General features: G+C 36.8%; 2 protein-coding genes across 2 annotated transcripts; both read right to left on the bottom strand.

Annotated features, from left to right (window-relative positions):
• Positions 1 to 22,367: 22,367 nt before the first annotated feature.
• Positions 22,368 to 22,904, bottom strand: LOC128982486 (uncharacterized). Its single transcript, XM_054401448.1, has one exon. It carries the CDS (start codon positions 22,902 to 22,904, stop codon positions 22,368 to 22,370), a length of 537 nt encoding a protein of 178 aa, XP_054257423.1.
• A 38-nt stretch (positions 22,905 to 22,942) lies between these two features.
• Positions 22,943 to 25,540, bottom strand: LOC128982485 (uncharacterized protein K02A2.6-like). The gene has a single exon (XM_054401447.1). It carries the CDS (start codon positions 25,538 to 25,540, stop codon positions 22,943 to 22,945), a length of 2,598 nt encoding a protein of 865 aa, XP_054257422.1.
• Positions 25,541 to 26,278: the final 738 nt, after the last annotated feature.

The following is a 26,278-nucleotide window of genomic DNA, read 5'->3' as shown; positions in this document are numbered from 1 at the left end:
CGGCACGCTTTTTCCATGTTATTCTTATGGGGCGCTTTTTTGGCCAGTTTTTAAAGACCCTGCTCTCGGCCTATACAAGCCCATACAAATGTTCAATACGATTGTACAACTCCATAAACATTTAAAATCCCTATATATTCCCATATATATATATATATACTAGATGTAACCCGCGGGCTTTGCCCCGTTTAACTTCTTAATGTTCAAGATTATCTCGTTCGCATGGCTCAATCACGTCCTGGTTGAAGTTTGTTCGCTACGCTCACTCACCTTTAGGTTGGAGCTCGTTCGCTACGCTCACTTACCTTTAGGTTGGAGCTCGTTCGCTGCGCTCACTTGCCTTCAGGTTAGCTCGTTCGCTACGCTAACTCGCCTCCAGGTTTAAGTTCGTTCGCTACGCTCACTCACCTTTTGGTTGCAAATTAGCTGTTGTCATAAATGTAAAAGAAATAATAGTGCTGCACCCTGTTGGTAATCCTTGTAACTTTAATGCTATTGAACATCATAGAACAGAACCAACTTGTTTAATTGAAACAGCTGTTAAGATTCAATAATTCCATTTCTCATAAGGTTAACATGGGAAACTCCAGAGCCACTGGGGCGGAGCCCGAAAGGATTTTTTGAAATAAGAATATGCCTATATGTTAATCGGGAATGTGAGCTATCATCATGCCAAATTTCAGCCCAATCCGACCAGTATTTTTCGCGTTCACTTGTCACAAACATACATCCATACATCCAAACTTTCTCATTTATAATATTAGTAGGATATATATATATATATATATATATATGTATATATATATATTCAAAATCATCAACTGGACAGTGGGAGGTTTGCATGAGAACTTGAGTGCGCTCCCGACCCATAGGCACACTTCTGATCCCAAGCGATGACAAACTAAAAGTCTAAAAAAAATGTTTGAAACAAAAATTGAGGAACATCTAATCATCTATACTTCTGCCACTGAAAGTTTTTCTCTGACCGATGAATAAAAAAAATACTCGCTTACATACTTTTTCATGTTTACTCAGAATAACCTTTTTATATTTTCCCTAATTAATAATTACACACTGGCACAAGTTAAACTAAATTTATATTGTATTAAAACAGTACTTCGTGTAGAATTTAAATATATAACTTTTATGTTGTAAATATTTTTATTAGAAGCTAGACAAATGTGTAAGAGATAGGAGGTACACCACTTTGAATAGGCTCGCGAACATCGTCGCGCCCCCGACAGAGCTATGCTGGCAGCACCTGGAGTTTGTAACCATTGTTGAGGATTGTGACAGGTTGCAGTGTACAAACCAACGGTACATTGTTGAAAATAGTAGATTGAAGAAACTATTAGACAAAAGTGTGTTACAATGCACGACTTTAGAATCAAAACTCTCTGATGTGACATTGGCGCTCAACAATTTGTAGGCTACGATAGATGACAAGTCCAAATGGGTATCAGACGAGTTACTGACTACATGTTTCACTTTGTTAAATACGGAAGTGTCTAACCATCGAACTGATATTACTTTTGTGGGAGCATCACTGACGCAAATTTTGAAGCTTGGTGAAAAATCTCAAGTACAAACCCTCCTGTCTGAGCTACAATTTGGTACCAAACGTTACTTCTTCTTTTGTATCAACAATTCCTTAAGTGAACAAGGGGGTACTCATTGGAGTTTATTGTTGCTGGACACTTGTAAACAGTCCGCAGTTCATTACGACTCTTCGGGAGGTGTCAACAGACGGCATGCTCAGATACTCCTTGACAACTTGGGACTGAGTGGCGGCATCCAACTAACCGAGGGCTGTGTGGCGCAGCAGACTGCGGGCTTCGAGTGTGGTCTACATGTGATCATCAACGCGCGGCTGCTGCTGGCTCAACTCTGCGCAGAGATCATCACACCTACGTTCCCACGGCAAGATGAGGGCACCCTGGCTACGACCATCAGTGACGTCACGGCGGTGGACACAAGTGTGGAACTGACTGCGACACAACTTGCTGACCAAACAACGGTCGATAAGGTAGACTCAGCTAGTAGTGATAAGCGTAACAGTGACAAAAAGTGGAAAATATGCAAAAAGAATAAAAAATGTAATAAAGTAAAAAGTAATAATACACTCAAAACTCAAATTCCTTGTAAAAACAGTTTTGCCGTCCTAAGTAATATTAATGATATGTCTGACGGTGTGGTATTTAAAAACACATCAGGTTCTTGGATAACAAAGCCAAAAAATTGTAAAAAAAAGCATTCTAAAGATCAAATAAAAAATAGAAAAACAATGGTAATAGCTATTTACATTACAAGTGTAGTAAGAGCGTTTTTACATCACGCAAGTGAATGTTGTGCAACGAGCGTAAGCGAGTTGCATAATTCACCTAAGTGATGTAAACACGCTCTTGCGTAACGTGTAACGTACAAGGTTTTACCTGACCCGACAATATACACGGGGCTACGTACAATATTTTTCCCTATCCATTTCACTCATCTTCTAAGAGTAACGTTCTTTTACAAACAAAAGCTAGGTTAGGAAAATACTTTAAAGCATAACAATAACATTCAAGCGCACAGCTGATTTCTAGCGTTGAACGTCGTTGGCTCCATAGAGGTATAATTTTTAAGTTGTCCACTCAATGTTATTTAAATGGGTTTCATTACATCACCGAGTGAGTTTTTTGATACTTTACATCACTCGAGAAGTAAGGAAGTTGTATACATCACGCTTAGGATAGGGAAGTTTAACATGGCGGGTTAGGTAAAAAGATCTAACAACACTCATTGTAAATCTGTACCACTCTGTATTGATTCCACTGTTACAGGTGTCATAGTCTCTGACTCAGCTAGCGTAGATGTTAAGAATTCAACCTCAGTTTCAGAGTGCAATGTTAATGTTTGTGTAAATAGATCTTTGAGTGATTTAGTTCAGGGTCATTCAAATCAATTTGAAAAAAGTGTTAGTCATTGGTGACTCACATTTAAAGTTTGCTGGTAAACAAGCCTCAAACAGAGGTGCTCAAGTGCATTGCGGCCCTGGAGACAGAATCCAAGATGTTAAAAGAAAACTTTTAAGCTTTATAGATAAGGATTTGTCTGTTATTTACCTACATGTTGGCTGTAATAATTTAAAGAGAGGTTTTAGGGGAGGTCCGGGTTACAACGGTGGGCACGGTAAGAGAGAGAGTTTGCATCATATGGCAGATCTCCTGTACACTGCCAAGACACGGTTTCCAAAAGCTGAAGTTTGTCTGAATAGTGTTTTAACTCGCCATGACATTCCTTTTAAGCCTTTACGTGATTTTAATTCTCAGCTGGATCTCATGTGTAATAATTTTGGCGTAACTTTTGTTGATCCAAACCGTTGTGTTGGCAGGAGTCCCTTAGCCCGGGACGGAGTCCACTTCAATCGAAGGGGCACCTCTCGCTTAGGTTCTCTGATTGTGGACCACATTTCTGCAGCTTTGGATCGTGTGAGTGGTCTCTCCCGTGGAGCTGCCCCTACTCTCTGTCATGTTCCCGGGACTGAGAATGTCGGTTGCGTCTCCAATACTATTGTAGAGGCACCCAGGGCTTCTCATATCCCGGAAAACTGACTGGGAGGGGGGGGTAAAGGGAATCTCAAAGTGGCCCATGTCAATATAAGGTCTCTAAACACAGCTTTCGATGAGCTCTGCTCACTTGTTCATGACTTTAATTTTGACATTTTAGGGGTTACTGAGACCTGGCTCCACCCAAACACACCCACAGACAGTTATGCTATACCGGGGTACTCAATGCTTCGTTGCGATCGCAATGCTGAAAATGGTTACCCAGGAGGGGGTGTGGCATTGTATGTGAAAGACGGCATCGACTTTCAGCCTTACCCCCTACCTGATTTCATCGATCCTGGTATTGAGCATCTCTGTGTGGTGGTGAGTTTTAAAGGGAGTAAGTTTGGTATATGTGTGGTTTATCGGCCTTCCTACATAAGGTACACTCGCCTTTCGGATCTGTTTCGCTCCCTCTTTATTGACCTTGCGGTTGAAGTCAAATCAGTCATTTATTTGGGGGACACGAATATTGATATGCTGTCACAAACCTGCGAAACAAATTACCTGTGTAGGCTGATGAGAGAATCCAACACTATACAAATTGTCAACGAGCCTACAAGAGTGACAGAATCCTCGGCCAAATTGATTGATCACATTATAGTAGACAAATTTGCCGAGATTGAGAGTGTTGGAGTCATAGACACCCCCAGCATAGTTGACCACAGAGGAATGAGGATGACTGATCATAAATTAATATATTGTTGTATATCTTGTCAGAAAGACAAAAGGGGGTCGAAGCTAATCACATATACCCCCGCCGCAGCAAACCTGCAGACTAAGCGAATTTCCATTTGCCTGATTGGATTTACACTAAAATGTCTACTTAAAAATATAACATTTATTTCCTATTTAAATAGAATTAGTATAACAAGTACTTAGGTTTGCTGCATCAGGGAGGGTAAAACTGTTTTTTTTTGTTTTTTTTTTGTAAAATGTTAATAGTTAGTAAGAAATAAAAACATTTTCCAAATTTGATCAAAATATGTTCATAAACAAGCAAACTACAACAGTTTACTTATTCTCCATAAGAATAACATGGGAATTTTAAATTTACAGTTTTTTGGAATTTTCTCCGTAACCATTAGGCGCATAATAACGCTTCAATATACTAAATTATTTGTTTTTTTGAGCTCTACAAAATGGTTTGGAAAGAAATTGCTAAATTTTATGTTTTTTGGGTCAAAAATGGGAAAAACCTATTTTTACCCCATAAAACCCCCCATAAACCCCCGTTCCCATGGTCCGATCATGCTGGATCGCGAACTCGTTCAAATAAACGTAGGTTTACACGTTTGTACCAAATTTTATCAAAATCGGATCATTTTTGCTCGAGTTATCGTGCTAACGGACACATATATATATATATAAATATATAAATATATAAATATATATATATATATATATGAATTTGAACGGATGGTGTTTTTGGCCTCTAGGGACCTCAAAACGAAAAAAAAAATCGGTCCCGCGTCCAGGTCTTACCATGAGTACTACGGTAATAGCTTATTCCCTATATGGGAAATTCGCTAATAGAGATTATTCCAAATTCAATGTTGATACTGCACTGAATATAATTGCTGATATTAACTGGAACTATGTGTACAAACTAGAGTCTCCTGATGAGATAGAAAAATTCATTACCGATAATATAAAGATGGTGTTTGATGAGGTTGCTCCTGTTGTTTGTAAGAAGGTAACACGGAAAAAGACTCCTTGGATAAATGAAAAGATAAAAGAATTGTCACTTTTAAAAAATAAGCAACGTAACAAATACTGGAAGACCAGAGATTCTTCGGACTGGTATGAGTACAAGACTTCGAGAAATAAATTGAATTCTATGATACTAGAGGCTAAAAAAAGATTCTTCTCTAACAAGCTTGCAAAATGTGAAAAACCTGCAGAGTTCTGGAATTGTTAAAAAAATTGTGAGATTATAAGTAGTAAGAGAAATAGTGTGCTCCCCCCTGATTTAGATATTAACAGTATAAATGAATATTTCACCAATATGGGATCGGGAAAAGATATAGATATTGAAATACTGAATATATTTCAAAAAGATAAAAAACACGGAGATAATGATAGGTTTAATTTCAAACTTATAACAGAAAATGATGATAAGGAGGCAATGAACTCGATAAAATCAAAAGCTCAAGGTGCTGATGATATATCTATAGAAATGATAAAACCTGTTAGCCCATATGCATTAGGAGCAATTACACATTTATTAAATATGAGCCTGGCCTCTGGTGTTTTTCCTAGCAGTTGGAAGATTGCCTACGTGAAACCTTTGCCTAAAGTTGCTACGCCAAAAACCATCCAGCAGCTAAGACCTATCTCTGTGTTACCTGCAAGTTCAAAGATACTGGAAAAGATAGTAACTGAACAAATCACTTTATTTCTAGATGAGTATAATATACTGCCTAAGCTACAGTCAGGGTTTAGGAAAAACCACAGCACGTGTACCGCACTGACTAATATGTTTGCTGATCTATTTGATGCCAAAGACAAAGGACTCTACAGCACATTAGCTATTTTAGATTACTCTCAAGCATTCGACTCTATTAATCATAAATTATTATTGGCAAAAATGAAGTACTATGGTTGCAGCGAAAAAGTTGTATGTTGGTTTCGGTCATATTTGGAGTCCCGACTGCAGGTTACCAAAATTGGGAGTGGGACATCAGATCCGCTTTGCAAATTGCGAGGTGTTCCTCAAGGTAGTTGTTTAGGCCCTGTGCTGTTCAATTTATACACGTCTGACTTGCCCAGAAGTGTAAAATATTGTACAGCACACTTGTATGCTGATGACTGTCAATTACACTTGTCATACAAGCCAGACATGACATCCGCAGCAATTGAACTCATCAACGCTGATTTGCACAGCATTTTTCAATGGTCTGTCATGAATGGCCTTGGATTGAACGTTGACAAGTGTGTTGTCATGCATACTGGACCACATATTCTAATGCAGGAGTTGAGAAAATCTGACATTAAAGTCACCCTTGATGGCATGGGATTTTCTGTCTGTGACACTGTCAACACGCTTGGTGTTGTACTTGACAAAGACCTCTCTTTTTCTGACCACGTCACATCTGCAGTCCAACGCGCAGTGGGAAGATTGAGAGGTCTTAGCAGATTCAAAACTCTCCTGCCAGAATTTGCCAAAACGCAACTCATGCGGTCCTTGGTCCTTCCAGCCTTCACATATTGCTTTCCTGCATATGGAAACAGCATCTCTAAGGAGGATATGGCAAGAGTTCAGAGAATTCAAAATTCTGCCATAAGGTTCATTTTTGGCCTTAGTCGCTTTGACCACGTGTCCTCCTACAGAGATGCTGCTAAGCTCATCCCAATGGATGACTTGTGCAGAAAGCTGACCTGCTGCCTGGTCCACAAAGTGCTCACGCTGAGAGAGCCTCATTACCTCAGCGAGAGGCTTAAGTACAGGCGTAGTACTCGCTCCGACCGCAGGCTTCACTTTCCTAAAGTGAGGCTTGGGGCTGGAAGAAAGTCTTTTTCTTATTTCGGCCCACAATTGTACAATGGCCTCCCTCAAGAGATCAAGTGTTCGAAATCGTACAACACATTCAGGGCCGTAATGAAAAAAACAAATGTAAAATGTATATTGTAATTATTCTGTTGTAATTTGTTTGTATATACTTATGTAAATATATTAGGATAGTTTAGATTTAGTGACTTGAGTTAGTTTGAAAACCATGTATTATGAAACTCGCTCGTAAATAAAGGCCTTTTTATTTATTTATTTATTTATTTATTTATTTATTTATTTATTTATTTTATTATTTATTTATTTTATTATTTATTTATTTATTTATTTATTTATTTATTTATTTATTTATTTATTTATTTATTTATTTATTTATTATTTATTTATTTATTTATTTATTTATTTATTTATTTATTTATTTATTTATATGTTAATCGAGAACGTGAGCTATCATCATGGGAAATTTCAGCCTAATCCGTCCAGTGGTTTGTGCGTAATTGACCTTCAAACAAACAAACTTTTACATTTATAATATTAGTAAGATAAGATTATCATGGTTATTGTTATTTCGTAGTTATTTATATTATTTATTGTTTTCTAGGGTAGTCCATTTGCCATTTGTTGTATATATATCTTCGTAATTTATTAAACTATGTATTTATTCCTCGTTCCTCTTTGTTCTTACATTGTCCAAGTTTTCACATGTACTGTATTTGATTATTGTTAATTTTGATATTCCTCTTATCATTATTAAATATAGCTATCTAGTGATAAATGGGCAATTCAAAACTTGTAATTAAACTGAAAATTGGTGTAAATCCGTTGGCAAATCTATACTTATTTAATACGCAAGCAGGTTTTTTGTGACAATTACTCCTCCGAAACTACTGAACCGATTGACATGTTTTTGGTGTCATTGGAAAGAGCGTATCGTGAAGTTGTGCAGGAAACCTTCTTTTTAAGGAAATAATTAGAGAGTGAGGCCCTGGGGCCCTTTAAAGTTTCGTATTTCTCCATAAGGATAACAAGGGAGATATTTTTTATTTACAGAAACATATGTTTGTTACTTGAAAATAGTCAAAGTCTACTACATAATAATTGCTGTGTATTATGACTGTTAATGTATACTACATTTCCATCAAGGATTGTGTGCCTTAAACTTTACTCATATTGGATCTCACTACTTTATTTTCATGCTGGGAATAGTAAAATTTAGTTGAGAATAAGTTACCATGATTTAGAAAACTTTACTATAATAATTGATGTATTTAAAATCACAAATCTTTGACATTATTAATTCATTAGAAACGAAACAGCTGATCAAAAAATCAAACAAATCATCTACTTCATGTGATTAATGTTTTTACACAAACATAGTTTTTTTTACCAATAACTTGATTCTTTTTTACCTGTGGGTGATGTATTTTGAGTTTGCAGTTATGAAAGCACCAAGCCAATTAACTTTTATCTAATTTTCTTTATAAACTAACAGTATTTATGAATTACTACATGAACTTGACAAGTTAGGTAATTAATTGTCAGTATGCCAAGGGGAAGAAGAGTGGGTCCTCGAAAACAGACGAAGGCGGAGACACCCATCTAGAAAATCCAACTGAGTTTTTAAATATAGAGGTCAGTGGATTGCCAAGACACAGATTATACTAATAAAAGGGGACAGTGGTTTTATTGATATTAATACATCAAAAAGGGCCTAATTAATGGCACAAGGATTCATGTGATCAGAACGGTTAACAACAATGTAAAGTAGAATGTAAAGTCCTAACTGAAACAAGTGAGTAGGGACATATTTTGATTTCGAGGATAAAAATTTGCCCGTCTGAAACAAAATTACCTGTTAAAATGGAAAGAATGCTAATTTATGTTGTTTTTTTTTATTTGCAGCACAAGCACTTTAATTAAAGAGCAGCACTGTTCTTAGCCAGACCAGTTTCAGTCATGAGCATATATATATATATATATATATATATATATATATATATATATATATATATATATATTTGTTGTTTTAAGTAAGGCTACATATTTGAATAGGATACGCATATTCATTACGGAAAATTCTGACCAGGGTAATATTCCTGCAGGTAACTTTAAGACTAAAATCGTAGTAGCCTATTCATAGGAGTGCTTTTGTGATAAAAATATTGTTTTTTAGTGTTTATTTTTAAAAGTGTTTTCTTAAAGCAGCATTTTATGACCCTCAAAATACTACATAGGCCAATTGGTTTGATATGATAAAATGTTTTGTTAAATTTGTGTTAAAAAATCTTTAAAAAAATAACTACACTATAACATACTTAACCTTAAACACTAAACTTATTAATTTAATAAATATAATACGCATACAGCTAGAAAATGGCTGGACTACTTCCCTTCTAAGGCTTTATTATTACTGAATTTAATTTTTGACGTCGAGTCAATATATAACACGATGAATTCGTTTTATAAATTAATATGTTTTTTGCGGGGCATTGACCCGCACAGGTTCACTAGTAAATAAATAAATATATGACTATTCCTACTGAAAAATACGGCTTTACCATAATTTTATTTTGCCAGGTGAAAGAGACTGAACAAATCTCTCTACTTGTGAATATATCTAAAGAAAGTTAAGCGTCGCATCTTTTATAATGTAATGCTGTAACTTTGTGAGGAATCTCTCGTGCGGAACACAGTATAAACCTTTGTAAGGACATATCAAGTTGACAGGATGTGTGCATGATTTCAAGGCCATCTAAAGCCTTCTGAATTAGACTCACTGTCATGCACAGTTGAGTTAATATTTTTGAAATCCAAATTCAGTTTAGGAAGAAGAATAAATTTTACTCATATGTGTTTAGGAAAATATTACTAGTTCAATTCATTTTCGGTTTAATATGTTTTAGGAAAGAAGTAGCAGGTTATTTGCCTTCAACGTACTACATTGTCAAAGCGTGTAAACATTATTTGTTGCTGCTACAATGGTTTGTCCCAAATTCTAAACACAAAATATTCAAATTAAAAACCATACACGGTTATTCCCTTGGATTCGACTGCCACAAAAGGTTCATTTTTATAGATCTATAAACATGCTATAAAGAAATTAATCGTTATGATGTGATGTATCCACTATTGGGTTTTTTAGTTCTCTTCAAGACCAGAAAACGGTTGATAAAAAGTACTGCAATTGACGAATCTTTTAGCCGACGGACCCTCTGGAGTCTATGCCGGACTTCTCCTCCGTCCATTCATTTACCTGCTGGAATGCCGTGAGTGTAAGAGAGGTCTCTTAAATGATTAAGAATTTTAAAGACTCTAAGAGCCAATATGTCTATGGCCTTTCTGCACATGTTCTCAGGGCTGTTGCAGATCTTGTGGTTGTTCCTTTCACGCACCTGGTCAACTTGTGCCTGGCTCATGGATCTTTTCCGGACACTTTAAAAAAGGCCTGGACTCTGCCCATCTTCAAGGGAGGAGACCCTGCACTCATGGAAAATTTCCTCCCTATCTTTTCTAAGGTGATGGAGACGGTGATTTAGAGGCAACTCCTATCATATTTTGAAAAGAATGGCCTACTGATGGACTTGCAACACGGCTTTCGTAGCGGTCGATCTACCACCTCCACACTCCTAAGCCTGGTCGACACCATATCCCAGGCCTTCGAGGAAAATGAATCGGCCCACCTTAGCCTGTGTGACCTCAGCAAGGCTTTCGACGTTGTGTCACATGACATCCTTCTGGTCAAGCTGAGAAAATACGGAATTGGTGGTGCAGTTTTCAGCTCTCTTGCTGAAGAACCTTGGCAACCGCAAACAACTAGTGACCATCATGGGAGCTACATCTACTTTGGGCTCTTTTCCCCATGGAGTTCCGCAGGGATCAGTTCTGTACCCTCTCCTTTTTACAATCATCATCAATGACCTTGCTTCAACCAGCCATGTCCTCCTGTTTGCAGATGACACCACCTTGGTCACAAAGGGGAAGAACATCAACCCGCTGCTGGAGGAGGCAAACAGTTCCCTGAGGCTGGTCAAGGATTGGTTTATAGCCAACAAACTCAAGATCAACGAGGAGAAGACTCAGATCCGTATGTGTTCCTTGAAGATCGGCCTTGAGGACAACAGCGTCTGATGTGCGCGTTCACAAGCGTCACTAGAGGCTAAATAAGCAATCACTACTAATAAGCTATCAACTAACGCTTGTGATCTGGATGGATTATGAACTAGGGCTAGTCGGACTTGTAGGGCTTTAATTAATAAAAGACGCATCTTGGTTGCTCGACATCTTGGTTTATTCTGAGAAAGAGCCAACGGCCCAATGCATGGAGTAATACATGAAGTAACAAGAAAGTTACAAGTCAGAGTTGATCATGTACTATATAAAAACATTACTACATCTCCCTTCTTTTGAAAATAAAATTAATATGTTGATTTTACATAAGAAATGAAACTTCACTTGACAATACAAATAAAACATGTCAGATCAAATTGAATGAAAATATTACTTAGGGCCTAATAAAACAGATGTCTTACAATTAACATTTTAGACAGAGACAAACATTATCGCGAAAATAGATTAGAAATGAAAATATTACTTAGGGCCTAATAAAACTGATGTCTTACAATTAACACTTTAGACAGAGACAAACATTATTGAGAAAATATAGATTAGAAATGAACTTCACTTTTCAAGACTTAAAACTAGTAACTGAATAGCCTACTTTGAGATTTCTAAGGCAGAATAAAATTGAAACAGGAAATATAAAACTTTAAGTTACAAAAATAAAAACTTCAACTTTACAAAAATAAAAACTTCAACCTTACAAATTAAGTTTTTCGGGAGGATTGACAATCCTACCTGATCTTGTTCTCCAATGAACATCTTCTAGGCTAGCAGGATTAGGGTTTAGGCTAGCAGGGTTAGGGTTAGGTTTGATAGGACTAGGCTGTCTCACGGGACTCGGAAGTTTAGTAGGACTAGCTGGCTTTACAGGACTACGAGGATTCGCAGGAATATTCGGTTTAGAAGGACTGAAACGTTTGGTTGGAATAGGCTCAGAGTTTGAACTACCTAGATTTTCAGAATCTTTTAACACTACAGCAGGTCCAACATGTGAAGAGGTTAACCTAACATTTTGATTGTAAGAAGCCTGTAGAAACAGTGGCTTAATATGAATTCTATTTCTTACATACAATCTGTCAGAACATTTGAGAACATACGAACGATTACTTCCAGGTTTATAGCCTACAACTGTACACTTAATCCACTTATCATCCTTCAATTTCATTAAAACAGTTTCACCTAATGCTAACCTACTTAAAGGCCTAGCCTTTTTGTCAAAATAACGCTTTTGGACACTTTGTCTATCTAGAAGATGATTCCTAACATCCTTACACACTTTAGGCTTTAAAACTACTTGAGTTCAGGGTAAAATACCTCTTAGTTTACGGTTATACAAAATTTCACCAGGCGAGGGAATCTTATCTGAAATAGGAGTATTTCTGTACTCTAGCATAGTTAAAAACAAATCCTTTTTATCATGAACAGCTTTAATTAACATTTTCTTTAACGTCTGAACTGCTCGCTCTACCATTCCATTTGCTTGTGCATGCAACGGAGAAGAAGTTGTGTGAGTAAAACCCCAAGTTTTAGAAAAATCCTGAAATACGCTAGCTGTGAATGGCGTGCCGCCATCTGAAAAGACAATTTTTGGAATCCCATGTCTACTAAAGGTTGATTTTAACTTACTAATCACTGTGAGTGATTTCATGTTTGGTAGGGAGAACACTTCAGTGTACTTAGAATAATAATCTATGACAATCATGTAGGACTGACCCTTAATGTCTAAAAAATCAATTCCAATTTTTTCCCAAGGGAGGAAAGGGACAGAGTGTGGTTTTAAAGGTTCCTTACGATTGTTGTTAGAATGCAAAATACAAGTTTCACAGGAAAGAACCATGTTTTCAATTTGAGTGTACATACCTGGCCAAAAAATCAATCCTTTAGCCCTTAAAATAGTTTTGTTTACACCACAGTGTGTATAGTGTAGCCTAGCTAACATTTCTTGTCTCATACATTTGGGAATGACAATAGCTGTACCTCTTAAGATTAAATTCTTACAGAGAGATAATTCATCTTTCAAACACCAATAATGTCTTATAATTTCAGGAGTTTGTTTCTTGTGCATAGGCCATCCTTTAAGAATGAATTGTTTTAACAATTTTAACTCATCGTCAGTATCAGTTAATTCAGTTAGCTTGGACAATTGTTCATCACTTACACTAAGATTATCAACTATGGCACATACCTGAGCTTCAATGTCATCGGTAATTAAATTTAAGTCATCAGAACTATTTGAACAGGCCCTTGATAAGGTATCAGCAATGTGAAGATCTTTACCTCTTTTGTACACTAACTTAAAATTGTACCTCTGCAATCTTAACAACATCCTTTGAAGACGAGGTGGACACAGCTCAAAATTCTTTTTCACAATGCTTATCAAAGGCTTGTGATCTGACTCTACAACAAAAGATTGCAAACCAAACACATATTGATGAAAACGCTCACAACCATACAAAACAGCAAGAAGTTCTTTCTCAATTTGAGAATAATGTTTTTGAGTGTCGTTAAGCGACTTACTTGCATAAGCTACAGGCAAACAATTCTGTAAAAGTACAGCACCAAGACCATCTTTACTACTATCAACCGATAGAACAACTGGTTTCTCTGAATCAAAAAATTGCAAAACAGGAGGCTTAATTAGTTGCTGCTTTAAATTACTAAAAGCTTCATCATGAACTTTTGACCAACAAAATTCAATATTCTTTTTCAATAACTCTCGCAAAAGCGCAGTATGCTGAGACAAGTTTTTTACAAACTTACCAATGTAATTTACTAGGCCTAAAAACCTCTCTAGAGATTTTTTGTCTTTGGGGACTTCCATTTCACTAATTGCTTTTATTTTATTTACATCAGGTGTTATGCCTTTACCAGAAATCTTATGGCCTAAATACTTGAGCTCACTGATAGAAATTTTACATTTTGATTTATTCAACTTTATGTTCTCAGATCTTAACCTAAGTAACAACTTTTCAAGCCTTTTATCATGCTCAGCTTGGTCTTTACCCCAACAAATTATGTCATCTATATATACAGATACACCTTCTAGGTCTTCCAAGAGATGAGACATTTTCTCTTGGAAAATTTCACTGCTTGAAATCAAGCCATATGGGAGCCTTAAAAAGCGGTAGCGCCCAAATGGAGTATTAAATGTACAAACTTTAGAACTTTTCTCACTAAGCTTTATGTGGTAAAAACCATTCTTTGTATCAAGCGTACTGAAAACAGTAGCGCCAGTAAGTTTACTAACAATCTCGTCAAAGGTTGGAATATGAAAAGGTTGTCTAACAATTACTTCATTCAAATCTTTGGGATCGATACATAACCTAATATCGCCATCTTTCTTACTTACAATAACAAGAGAATTTACCCACTCGGATACCTCAGAACTACATACCTTTTTAACAATGCCTAGTTTTTCTAATTCCATCAATTTAAGTTTCAACTTAGGCTTAAGTGCAAAAGGCACTTTTCTAGGTGAATGAACAACTGGATTAGCATCTGGTTTTATACAAATATTATGGTTACCTTTAATGCATCCAACACCTGTAAAAAGGTCACTAAAACTGTCCAGTAGGTTGTCACTTCGGGATTCGTTAATCTTCTTGATGAGATTGAGCGCAACGCTTGAGCTTAAACCAAGAATACAAGGCGACTTGGTCCTAACCACATAAAAGTCTAGCCTATGCTTAGGCGCATCTTCATTTATTGCCACTTGCAAGGTACACTTGCCAAGTACATCCAGGTTTTGACCTGAATAAGAGGTTAACCTTGTCGCAGTCTTAACAAGATTATTTTTGTCAATTTCTAGCAAACTGAACGTATCACTGTTGATTATGTTGGCCTGAGCGCCGCTATCAATTTTAAACGTCACTGGCAAGTAGTCATCAATAAGTAGGCGAACCGTCCAGTCTTTGCACTCACTCGTTTGTGACTCGACACTACCTAAAAATAGTTCCTGACTGTCCTCTGCTACGTCTAAGTCATTACTGTCGGCAACAGCATCATCGGAATTTCGGAGGTATGAGACGGACTGTCTTAAATGACACTGACTTGCAAAATGGTTTAATTTATTGCATTTCAGACAAGTTTTGCCCCTCGCTGGACAATGATCCCCTTTGTGTGCGTAACCGCAACGAAAACATACGTTTTTACTTTTAGGCTTTCCAAACCTATCATGTTGAAAAGAATTAGGCTTACTGAAGGTAGGCCTATTAGATTTAGGAACCTGTGGAAAAGGTTTCCGCTTAGCAGAGTTTGCAGTTTGGTGTTGAGGCGTACCTCTTCTGTCCACACGGATACGGTCCAAATCAGCAGACGACCCACTCGCCCCACTAGTATTGCAAATACCCTCTAGCTGCGTCTTGGTGATTTCTGCAGTCCTACAGATGTCTAGGGCCTTAGATAGGTCTAAATCTTTAGTTCTTAAAAGGCGATCTTTAATGGCAAGATCTTTAATACCTAAAATGACACGGTCTCTAATCAAGCTATCTGTGAGATCACCAAAATTGCAAGTTGAGCTTAAGTCCCTAAGCTCGGTAACATAACTGTCTATTTTCTCGTCAGGTTTCTGTTCTCTGAGAAAAAATTTATGTCGCTCATATGTGACATTCTTTTCCGGCATGAAATAGTCATCAAATTTTTTCATTACTTTGTCAAGTTTATACTTGTCACCACCGGTTTCAAACACAAAATTATTATATATTTTCAGAGCCATATCTCCGACTAAACTCAAAAGGAGTGCTACTTGATAGTCATCACTTTCAATAGTTACTTTAGAAGCTATACGAAAAATTTCAAATTTCTGTTTGAAAAACTTCCAGTTCTCACTCATGTTACCTGTCCATTGGATTTGAGCAGGCGGTGGAACCGGCACATTGACGCTTTGCAAAACCATAGGTTTTGCTTCTGTAGATGTATTCGACTTTTCTCCAGTCATCTTGAACAGTTTTATACAACTAAATACTCATATTTCTTCACCTTTTTCACCGACTGCGCCATGAACTAGGGCTAGTCGGACTTGTAGGGCTTTAATTAATAAAAGACGCATCTTGGTTGCTCGACATCTTGGTTTATTCTGAGAAAGAGCCAACGGCCCAATGCATGGAGTAATACATGAAGTAACAAGAAACTTACAAGTCAGAGTTGATCATGTACTATATAAAAACATTACTACAGATTATAATTTAAGTTGGCACCTCCATATTGAAAAGGAATGTGTAAAGCTATCAAGAGTTCTTCACCTTTTCAGGAAGCTTAGGACTACCATTACCAGACCGTAAATAAGTAAATAAGACAAATAAGTCTTAAAATTGCATACACATTCCATTAAGACCATAAAAATCGTTAAAAATATTAATTCTATTATTTCAAAAATGGCGGCAATTTTCCAAAATGGTGGCAAACTTGAAAAGTGGAACACTGTGTATTTTATGGTCTTTATGGAATGTGGATGCAATTTTAAGACTTATTTGACTTATTTACTCTTCGCATTTTCGCTACAAACCTACTTGTTTAGGAGCTACATGATGTAAAATGTACACCGGAAGTAATTGTTCCATAGGCTATAACTCCTAAACGAGTGGGTTTATCGAAAAAATGTCAAGAATAAAAAAGTTTTTAAATTGCATGTTCTATCCGAAAACATGGGATGTTCCGTAAGAAATTTCAAAGTTGACCGCCATATTGGAAAAGCCTATGCAGCTAATGGCAACCAAGGGACCACTGCGCCAACCCGTGGCCGACCCGCAAAGGGCGAGGAATAAAGCTTTGCTGCAAATATGAAGTGTTGTAGTGCCGCCACTCAAACGTATTCTTAGATCTTGTACGGATAGGGAAGTAGAATGGTATACCTACCAGCAGCTCAGGTCAATCGACAGTTCCATCTACAAAATTTCCTCCGATCTTCCAAGCTGCATGGATTGAACTGAGTATCTGTAGATCAGGTCGCTATCAACAGTACTTGAATATGAATACTGTAAACAAATAAGGATTAATATATTTATATATATATATATATCTAAAGACAGTATCTGATGCGATACCACCTTTTGTTACCATCGTTTAAACTATTTAATTTCTTTTATCTTACAAGAAAAACATAGGTATTATTACCCAATCGATCAAATCATTTACCTTTTTACCTCTTTTCAATAATTTATATCTTAAAACAATGTACAGTATTCATACATATGTACACATATACATGTATACATGTACACATGTACATGTGAGGGTGGACCCATAACTTTCACAAAACATTGTAAATTTTTAATTTTAGATCAGTAAACAACACAAAAAACTATTAAAATGAAAACTAAATCACGTAGGCTACATTTCGTTACAGTTTTCCTGTTACGTGGATAAAATGTGACCGCAGTAATGTGATCGTTCAAATACAAATCTTGAGAACTAATTATTTCAAAAACTCAAATTGCTATGTTGGAAAAGCAAAAATCGAAACCCCTAACATTTTACATGTGTTAATATTGAAACAAGCAATCAAAGGGCAAATCCAAAGTTGATGGAGAAGGGATCAGCGCGTGAGATGAATTATTTATGCTTAAATTTGCAAGCGGATACAACAGTTTTGTACGATCCTTTCATGATGAGGATTGCCTATAAATGAGCCATTTCATCCACAATTTATTGGATTTTTAATTATCTTTGTAAAATTTTAAAACTGTTAGAAACCACAATGCGAAATGCTTAATCGACAAAGGTTAAGGTTGAGGTATCTCGTTTTCATTTATATTTCAACTAAAACAATGGTTATACAAAAATACAACAGTAGAAAAAAAAGTTAAAAGTTTTAGAAGTAATGTTTTTCTTCTATAATTTAGAAAGCGATGTTTGATCATAATCCCTCATCAGCATAAAAATATCGTACCGTATAGGTATCGTCAAATCATGACTATAAAGACATGAGTGTTCATTTAGTCACAATTAAGATGTGACTGAATAAATTGTTTGCATACATTTGAATAGAACATCTTTTTGCTTTTTGCTTACATCTCTCAAAGGTCAAAACAATAAAAATGTATAAATAAAACTTTATTGTGGGATAGCAATCGGTAGAATTGTTTGTCTAGGGAATCATTTTCAAGTGAATCTTGGCACATCTATCTCTTTAATGGATACAGAAATGTGAGACATACAGGGTGTTTTTTTTTTTTTTTTTAAGTGTGCCACCATTGGGATCTCAGTAACTAATGATTTTACAGCAAACTTCAAATGGGGAACATTCCCTTGTTTTTAAAGAGGTTCAAAAATAATTAAATAACATTTTTGTAAATGGCCGCCATTTTCCAAAGGTCTAAGGAATATGTCAGCCTTAGTCACTAACAAGCCTACAAGATCGCGCTACTCATCCTACACTCATCTCCATTCATAATTGACCTACTTTGTATGGTCCCATATCATTGAAGAGTATTTAAGTATTAAAGTGTTAGATTTTCACTATTCCAGCGTTGCTGCTTTCGCTCCAATCTGTTCATCTTCACTGCTAATGATGCATAGATAATGTTTGTATAATGTTAACTGCTGTTTTAAACATAGATTTGGATTATTTTTCCATGTGTAGTCTTGCTTAGGGAACTCCCCACTGTGTATAATGTTGTTATTGTATTCGTTAAATGTGTTATTGTTTCTATTTTCATAGTTGAATGGTTTTTTTCTTGCTATTGTTACTGATTGGTTAAAGCATTGTTTTGTTATTAGTTTGATTTAACTTAACTTTATTGAACCTTTATGTAAAATGCAGTTATAGTTAAAAAGATTAATTGATAAAAATAGTTATTTCATCAGTGCAACCCATTTACTTGTATATATTTCCCGTACAAAAAAGATAAAACTATTGTAAGACTGATATTCAATTTAACATATCGTACACATATTTTTCCGATGTATAAGTAGACTATGTTACGCTACAACACCATCTAGTCTCTAGATCTAGCTTAGTCTCTAAATTGGTTGAGTTTTTTTGTAAGTCTGACAATGAACTGGAGTATGGCTTCTTTCGAATTGGCCAGAATTCTTCGGCAAGGAAGTGTAGACCACTAAAAGTTTGCTTCAAGGATCGATCTAGCGTTGCCACATTTATGAGAGAGTTTAATGAATCAGCTTTCACAGAAATTGACTCAAGACTAGAGAATGTTAAGGTCGCCAGAGACAGGACTAACGAGGAAAGAAGGCATCTCAAGGAACTTCGTGATACTCTGGAAACGCTAAAGAAAAATGGCGATACTAATCTCACGATTAAATATTGAAATGGAGTACCTAAGATTGTTAAGAGAAAAAAAAAATCTAGTCACACATGATTGCAACAACCTCCAAGCGTATATGCAAGACGTCAATGGACTCCGCACTAAGCTGGCAACAGAAGTATTTTGTTTTGTTTCTTATTACGTATAAAACTTTTTTTTTCTTTCATATTAAAGTACAGAATGACTCACTCCCACGCACGGGTTCTCCCATGTGGGATTAATTTCGTATAGTTCAAGTACTCAGTTATATTATTATGGTAATCTGATACTGTATTTTGTAAAAACTGTAAAAATGATTATTTTTACGAATTAAGACATTTTGATTTGATTTGATTTTGATTTGAACTTTTAGGAAATTATTATCCACTGCCGTCTACGATATTGTTGATTTGCTGGAAACTAATCTTTCAGATGACATATTGAACCAGTAAATTGTTCCCCCTGGAAACAAAATATTTAGGAAGGACCGTTCCTTCTTAACCAGCAACAATTGCAGTGGTGGAGTAGTTCTTGTTGCGATCAAATCAGAGTGGTCAAGGAATTGCCATCTCCTGTCCCCAATATTGAATGTATTTTTTTAAGTCTCCAGATAAACCCTCTAAAAAATGTGCTAATTGTAACCTCTTACATACCTCCGCATAAAGACCATCGGCTGATTATGATCGCTTTTGTGGAGGTGTTGATCAGATCTTATTAACCGGGCCCAACTTCTTCAAGTGTCTCCTCCTTAGTGACTTCAACCTGCCGCATGTAGGAGGAGTTGCAGGATGGCATAAAAGGATATAGGAAGCCATAAAAATTTCCTAGTTGAAGTTTTTATTGTTATGTGGTTGATGAGAATGTGTGCTAGGGTCATTGTCTAGAATTTGCTGCCTTGTTTGTTTGCGCTTTCACATAAATATTTATTGCAGTGCTAACATTTTTCACTCATAGTTTACGTCACCGTTATTATATTTATTGTCATTGTGTTTTTTTTCTATTCTGTCAAATATATTTATATTTTTGTTTGTTATTTTTATTATATTGTAGTATGTATCTATTTTTATCTGTTAATCTTATTTTTCTCTCAAATTTTGGATGTATGTTTACTATGTACTTGATTACGTATGATCCAACCTTTGCCAATCCTTTTTTGGTACATTCCTGTTGATGTCATTTTTCATGTTGGGAATCTTTTTTAATGTCTAGCAGGATGAATCTGAATTTGACTTATATATTTACTAGCAGAGTACCCGTCCTTCATACGGGGTTGGAATATAAGTATAAAATGCTGATTGCAGTTATAATCAAGCTTTGCGTTTGCAATAAGGAAGGACACAGCTTGATAAAATTTGCTTTTTTAAATTTAAAGTATTCTATAGTATTACACATCTACCATAGCCATAATGTTCTACCACTTCACCTAAACAATAGAGAAAAATAAATTATTAACAATTCGCAAAATATCACAAATTATTCATGAAATGAAAAACATAAACATAACTGTAAACAATCCTACTTTGACAGTTCTCATTGCGAATCACAGTTTTTTCTTGCTGCTTAGTTCAAATTAGCTGTTTTCATAAATGCAAAAAATATATAGTGCTGCACTCTGTTCGTAAATCTTATAACTTTTTAATGCTTTTCCATATCATAGAACCAACTTTTTTAGTTGAAACAGCTGACTAAATTCTTGAATTCCCTTTAAATATGAATATTCATAAGGTTAACATGGGGAATTACAGAGCCACTGGGGCGGAGCCCGAAAGGATTTTTGAGATAAGAATATGCCTATATGTTAATCGGGAATGTAAGCTATCATCATGCCAAGTTTCAGCCCAATCCGTCCAGTGGTTTCAAACAAACAAACAAACAAACAAACAAATACACAAACTTTCACATTTATAATATTAGTAAGATAAATATTTATCTTGAAACTTGCCACTTATTGATTGTAAAAATGGTGTTTACCGTATGAATGAATAAATAAAATAAATAAATAAATAAATTAGTTAATAAATAAACAAATAAATAAACACCTACAATTAGGTGTGTAATCATGGTATTTTACGCTTTCGGCAAGCCTCGAGCGGGTTTCGCATGGGTTCTGAGAAAACCTTCCCGGGTGGGTCCAGAATGATACTTCCCACCATATTTATTCATTTCCTAAATCTAGACTTCAGCTGATTTTACCAACCTATTTCAGTCGTTGTTTCAAGGGAACGAGAGAGTAATTGGCTATAAAAGCTTGGTAAGAGGTTCTCTAATTGAATTTTACAACGTTAAGAGTCTCTGAAAGGAAGAATATTTACCTTTTGTTGAAATGTAAATGATTCATGAGCACATTGCTCATTGTTCATTGTGAACTATTGCTTAGCTATTGTTTCTCATCTACTATGCACCATACAGGTTGTTTTCAAAACAAATGAACTGTATAGGGAGGGACTCATTTAAGCTTTGAAGTATTACTCAACATCAAACTATTATAATGCTTATTAGAGCTTATTTATTGAGCTTAATAATGCTTATTAAGTTCAATAGACACGTTTTATGACTCGGACGTTGGAAATGAACAGAACCGGACAAGTACAGGACACTGGCAGACTAGGCTACTAACACTGTAAGCGAACGAGTTGACTTTACTCACCGGGTTCATAACGTCGAATGGCGTTCCGTCACTGTGCCTTCTCGATCGGCTAGTCAGCCTCTTGGACTTTGCCCGAATGACTCATCCTGGTTTGGTTCCTTCACCAGGCCCGATAAGTTAACATTTAAACTATTTGGTGAGGTCAACTTGCCTCTATATAATATAACATAAATAACTCTTCTTGAATATATAACATTCCCTCCCAACCGATTATAAAACAAAAATAAACAACTTCTTCTTTTGGGGGGGAAACCAAATCTTTTTTACCAATCTAATTTTGTAGGCGCTCGCCGCTCTCTTTGAGATCGACGCAAAAGCACCTTAGGACTCTTATGCGGGCCTGGACTTTTATTCTTGACTTCGTTGGATGGGGATACACTTTCTTGCACATCAGATGTCTCTGGCTGAGTACTAAGTACAGGAATTCCTACATCCAGCCTTGCAGGGGGTGATTTAATAATTTGCGTAGTTGGTATTGGGCATGGAATTTTTGTATCCTCTTCATCCTCTGACACCACATGGTTCTCACGTAAGTGGTCGGCATGAACAAATCTTGTACGGCCCTCGGTCTTCACTAAATAGGTCATGGGACTTACAATTTTTGCAACAATACCAGGCAGCCAGTTTGACCTTTCATTCCTGACGCTTTTTACGAATACCTTTTGTCCCACATCAAAGTTCCTGGGAGTTACCCCCTTGTTCCTTGTCTGAATGATACGTTCTTGATTTTCGTTGACCTTAGCTTCCAAATGTGGCTTTAACAAACAAAGATGAGTCCTAGGCTTGAATTTGAAAAACATTTCTGCTGGGGAACAACCGGTTGCTGTATACGGGTTTTTTATGGTGTATTTCTATACACAAATAAAAAACTATCAATGCGATGTTGAACGGACCTGTTAGATTTAGACATTTCATCTTGCAGCATTTGTCTCAAAAAGGTGTTCTTAGTAGTTTGGACAGCCCGCTCAGCGAGGCCGTTACTAGCCGGATGATAAGGCGGACTAACTACATGCAAAATGCCATTTGCCTTTAGGAATTCTTCAAATTCCTGGGATCTCAATTGAGGTCCTCCATCACTCACCAGAGTACAAGGCAGTCCGAATACCGCAAAACAAGATCTCAATCTTTCAATTGTCTTTGCCGATGTTGTCGTTTGCATTTGAAACACTTCCAGCCACTTAGAGTAACTGTCCACCAGAATTAGGAATTCCTTGTTATGGAAAGACGCAAAATCCACATGGACTCTCTGCCAGGGCTGGTTAGGCCAAGACCAGCGCTGTAATGGGGCAAGGGGCAAAGCGTTGCGAGTTGATTGGCAAATTCCACAGCCTTTAACCAGCTCTTCAATATCCGAGTCCATTTTCGGCCACCATACATACCCTCGTGCCAGGTTTTTCATTCTTGAGCCTCCAGGGTGCTCTTTGTGTAGCAAAAACAAGATTTCTTTCCGGTACGGTTCCGGGATAATAACTCTCCTCCCCCACAAAACACAATCTCCATCCACGGACAATTCATGGCTCCTCACAACATACGGTTTCAGAAGTTCGTTGCTTACGTATTCTGGCCATCCATGGATCGTAAAATCAAGAACCTTTGACAAGATCGGGTCGTAACGAGTTGCTGTACTAATTTCTTTGGCAGTAACCGGTAGTTCGTTTGCTATGGAGAAAAACGCAACTGTGTTTTCCGGTCCCGGCTTCTCATTTTGGCATGGTAACCTTGAAAGCCCATCGGCATTGGCCATATCACAACCCTTCTTGTAAACAATCTCATATTCATAGGCCGATAGGATCAGAGCCCAACGTTGTACACGGGCAGCGGCTAAGGTAGGTATACTCCTGGTAGGGCCTAATAAAAACGTCAAAGGCCTGTGATCAGTAGCCAAAAGAAACTTCTTGCCATAAAGGAAAATGTGAAATTTTTTTACTGCAAACACTAAGGCGAGGGCCTCCTTCTCTATTTGCGAGTATTTCACTTCATGCACCGTTAGTGTTCGGGAAGCATAGGCTATGGGTCGCTCAGACCCATCAGGCATTTGGTGTGAGATAACCGGTCCTACCCCATAAGGACTGGCATCAGCTGATACAATCACTTTTAACTTTGGGTCGTATGGAATCAAAACTCTATCTCCTAACAAAAGCTCCTTACTCTTCTGGAACGCTTCCTCACACTGTTCAGACCAACCCCATTTGACCCCCTTGTTTAGCAGACCATACAATGGTTGGAGCAAATTAGACAAGTTGTTGAGGTATTTACTATAATAATTGATCAACCCCAGGTAGGATCGTAGCTGTGTCACATTTTCTGGCCTGGGAGCACTAACAATAGCTTTAGACAGTTCTTCACTAGGCTGTATTTTATTTTCACTTAGCCTATGCCCTAAGAAAATTAGGCTATCCTTAAAAAATTCACTCTTAGCGGGGTTTATTTTTACCCCATAATGCTCTAGTCTCGACAATACTGCAACCACATTTCGGTGCATTTCCTCATGAGTTTGAGCCACAATCAAAATGTCATCTAGATAGCAAAATGTTCTATCCAACCCATTCAAAATCTTGTCCATGACGGATTGGAAAATGGCCCCAGCGCTTGTCACTCCGAAAGGGAGGCGAGAATAACGAAATAAACCCTTAGTCGTATTAATCGTTAGAAGCTCCTGAGAGTTTTCGTCTACTCTAAGTTGATTATATGCAGCTGACAAATCAATTTTTGAGAACAATTTTGAACCATCAATTTTAGCAAAAATCTCATCTGGAGTAGGGAGTGGATAATAATCTGTGCGTAACTGAGGATTAATTGTCTGTTTAAAGTCACCACAAATTCTAATAGAGTTGTTACCCTTTTCAACCAAAACAACAGGAGTGGCCCAATTAGTTTGGGTCACAGGATACATCACTTCATTCCTGATTAAGTTATCGATTTCTTTCTCAAGCGCATCCTGCAGCGCATATGGTACGTTACGAGCCTTGCAAAAGACCGGATTGGCATTTTCTTTCAACACTAGGTTTACTTTAATATCTCTAATTGTTCCTATACCAGGCTCAAAAACAGTAGGAAATCTTGATTTTAAATCCTCAACACTAGAAGTAGATGTATATGGAACATTCCTACCTTCAAGCTGCATGACAGTCCCACTCTTTGGTTGCCAGTTCCTCATGATCTCCCTCCAGTTTAACTTAAGTCTCGCCAACCAGTTTCGCCCCAAAAGCGAAGGTTGATTTGGTTGCTCATTCCGTACAACCACCAGCGGCAGAACATGCGACTCATCTCCAGCCGAAACATTTGCCTGAAACTCTCCCAAAACTTCAATACATTGACCAGTATAAGTCTTCAATCTCATTTTACTCTCCCTTAGCTTAGGCACTTGCCCCTGGTAAAGCCGGAGGAAAACATCCTCAGGCATCACTGATACTACTGCCCCCGAATCAATAGCCATTTTAACACATACGTCATTTACCATTACATCAGCTGTAATTGCGCCAGATTTATTCTTAGAGTCAGAATAGGCTATGGTGTACAGCCCAAGCTCTTCTTCACCACTATCATGCTCCGCACCTGGTTGAGGATTTACAACTTCATCGCCATCATCACAATAGTTAATTCTAGTACTAGGCCTACTGGCGGCCTGCCGACAAACTTTTGCCAAATGACCCCTCCTATGGCAAATATTACAACTGTAAGTCCTGTACATACAATTTTTACTCTCATGGTTTCTACCACAACAAGTACACAACTGGTGTAAACCTTGCCTTGAATTAGGCCAACTTGGCCTACTCAAACTTTCGCTACTACTAGGTCTAGGGCCAAACCTTTGTTTAGGCCTATACTTAACGTAATTAACCTCAGATATTTGATTGTCGTTCTGGTACACTCCAGGATGAAAACTCTTAACATTTCTACTAGCCTCCTCTAGGACCAAGGCCAACTCCAAAGCCTTTTCAAAAGTTAAAGTGTCTCCCTCAGACAACAACCTACTTTGGATATCAATTATTTATTTATTTATTTATCATACGGTAAACACCATTTTTACAATCGATAATACATGAGGGCAATACAATAAAATATTTATAAATATATATAAGTCAGATTCAGATTCATCTTGCTGAAAAAAAAAGATTGCTAACATGAAAAAATTACACCAACAGAATTGTCCAAAAATGCTTTAACAAAAATT

The sequence above is a fragment of the Macrosteles quadrilineatus genome, unplaced genomic scaffold (genome assembly GCF_028750875.1).
Source record: "Macrosteles quadrilineatus isolate MER2022 unplaced genomic scaffold, UCM_ALF_1.0 Scaffold_382__1_contigs__length_82566, whole genome shotgun sequence".
In the NCBI taxonomy this organism is placed as follows: domain Eukaryota; kingdom Metazoa; phylum Arthropoda; class Insecta; order Hemiptera; family Cicadellidae; genus Macrosteles; species Macrosteles quadrilineatus.
The sequence above is the reverse complement of the archived record's forward strand: the minus strand, read 5'-3'. Positions and strand labels throughout refer to the sequence as shown.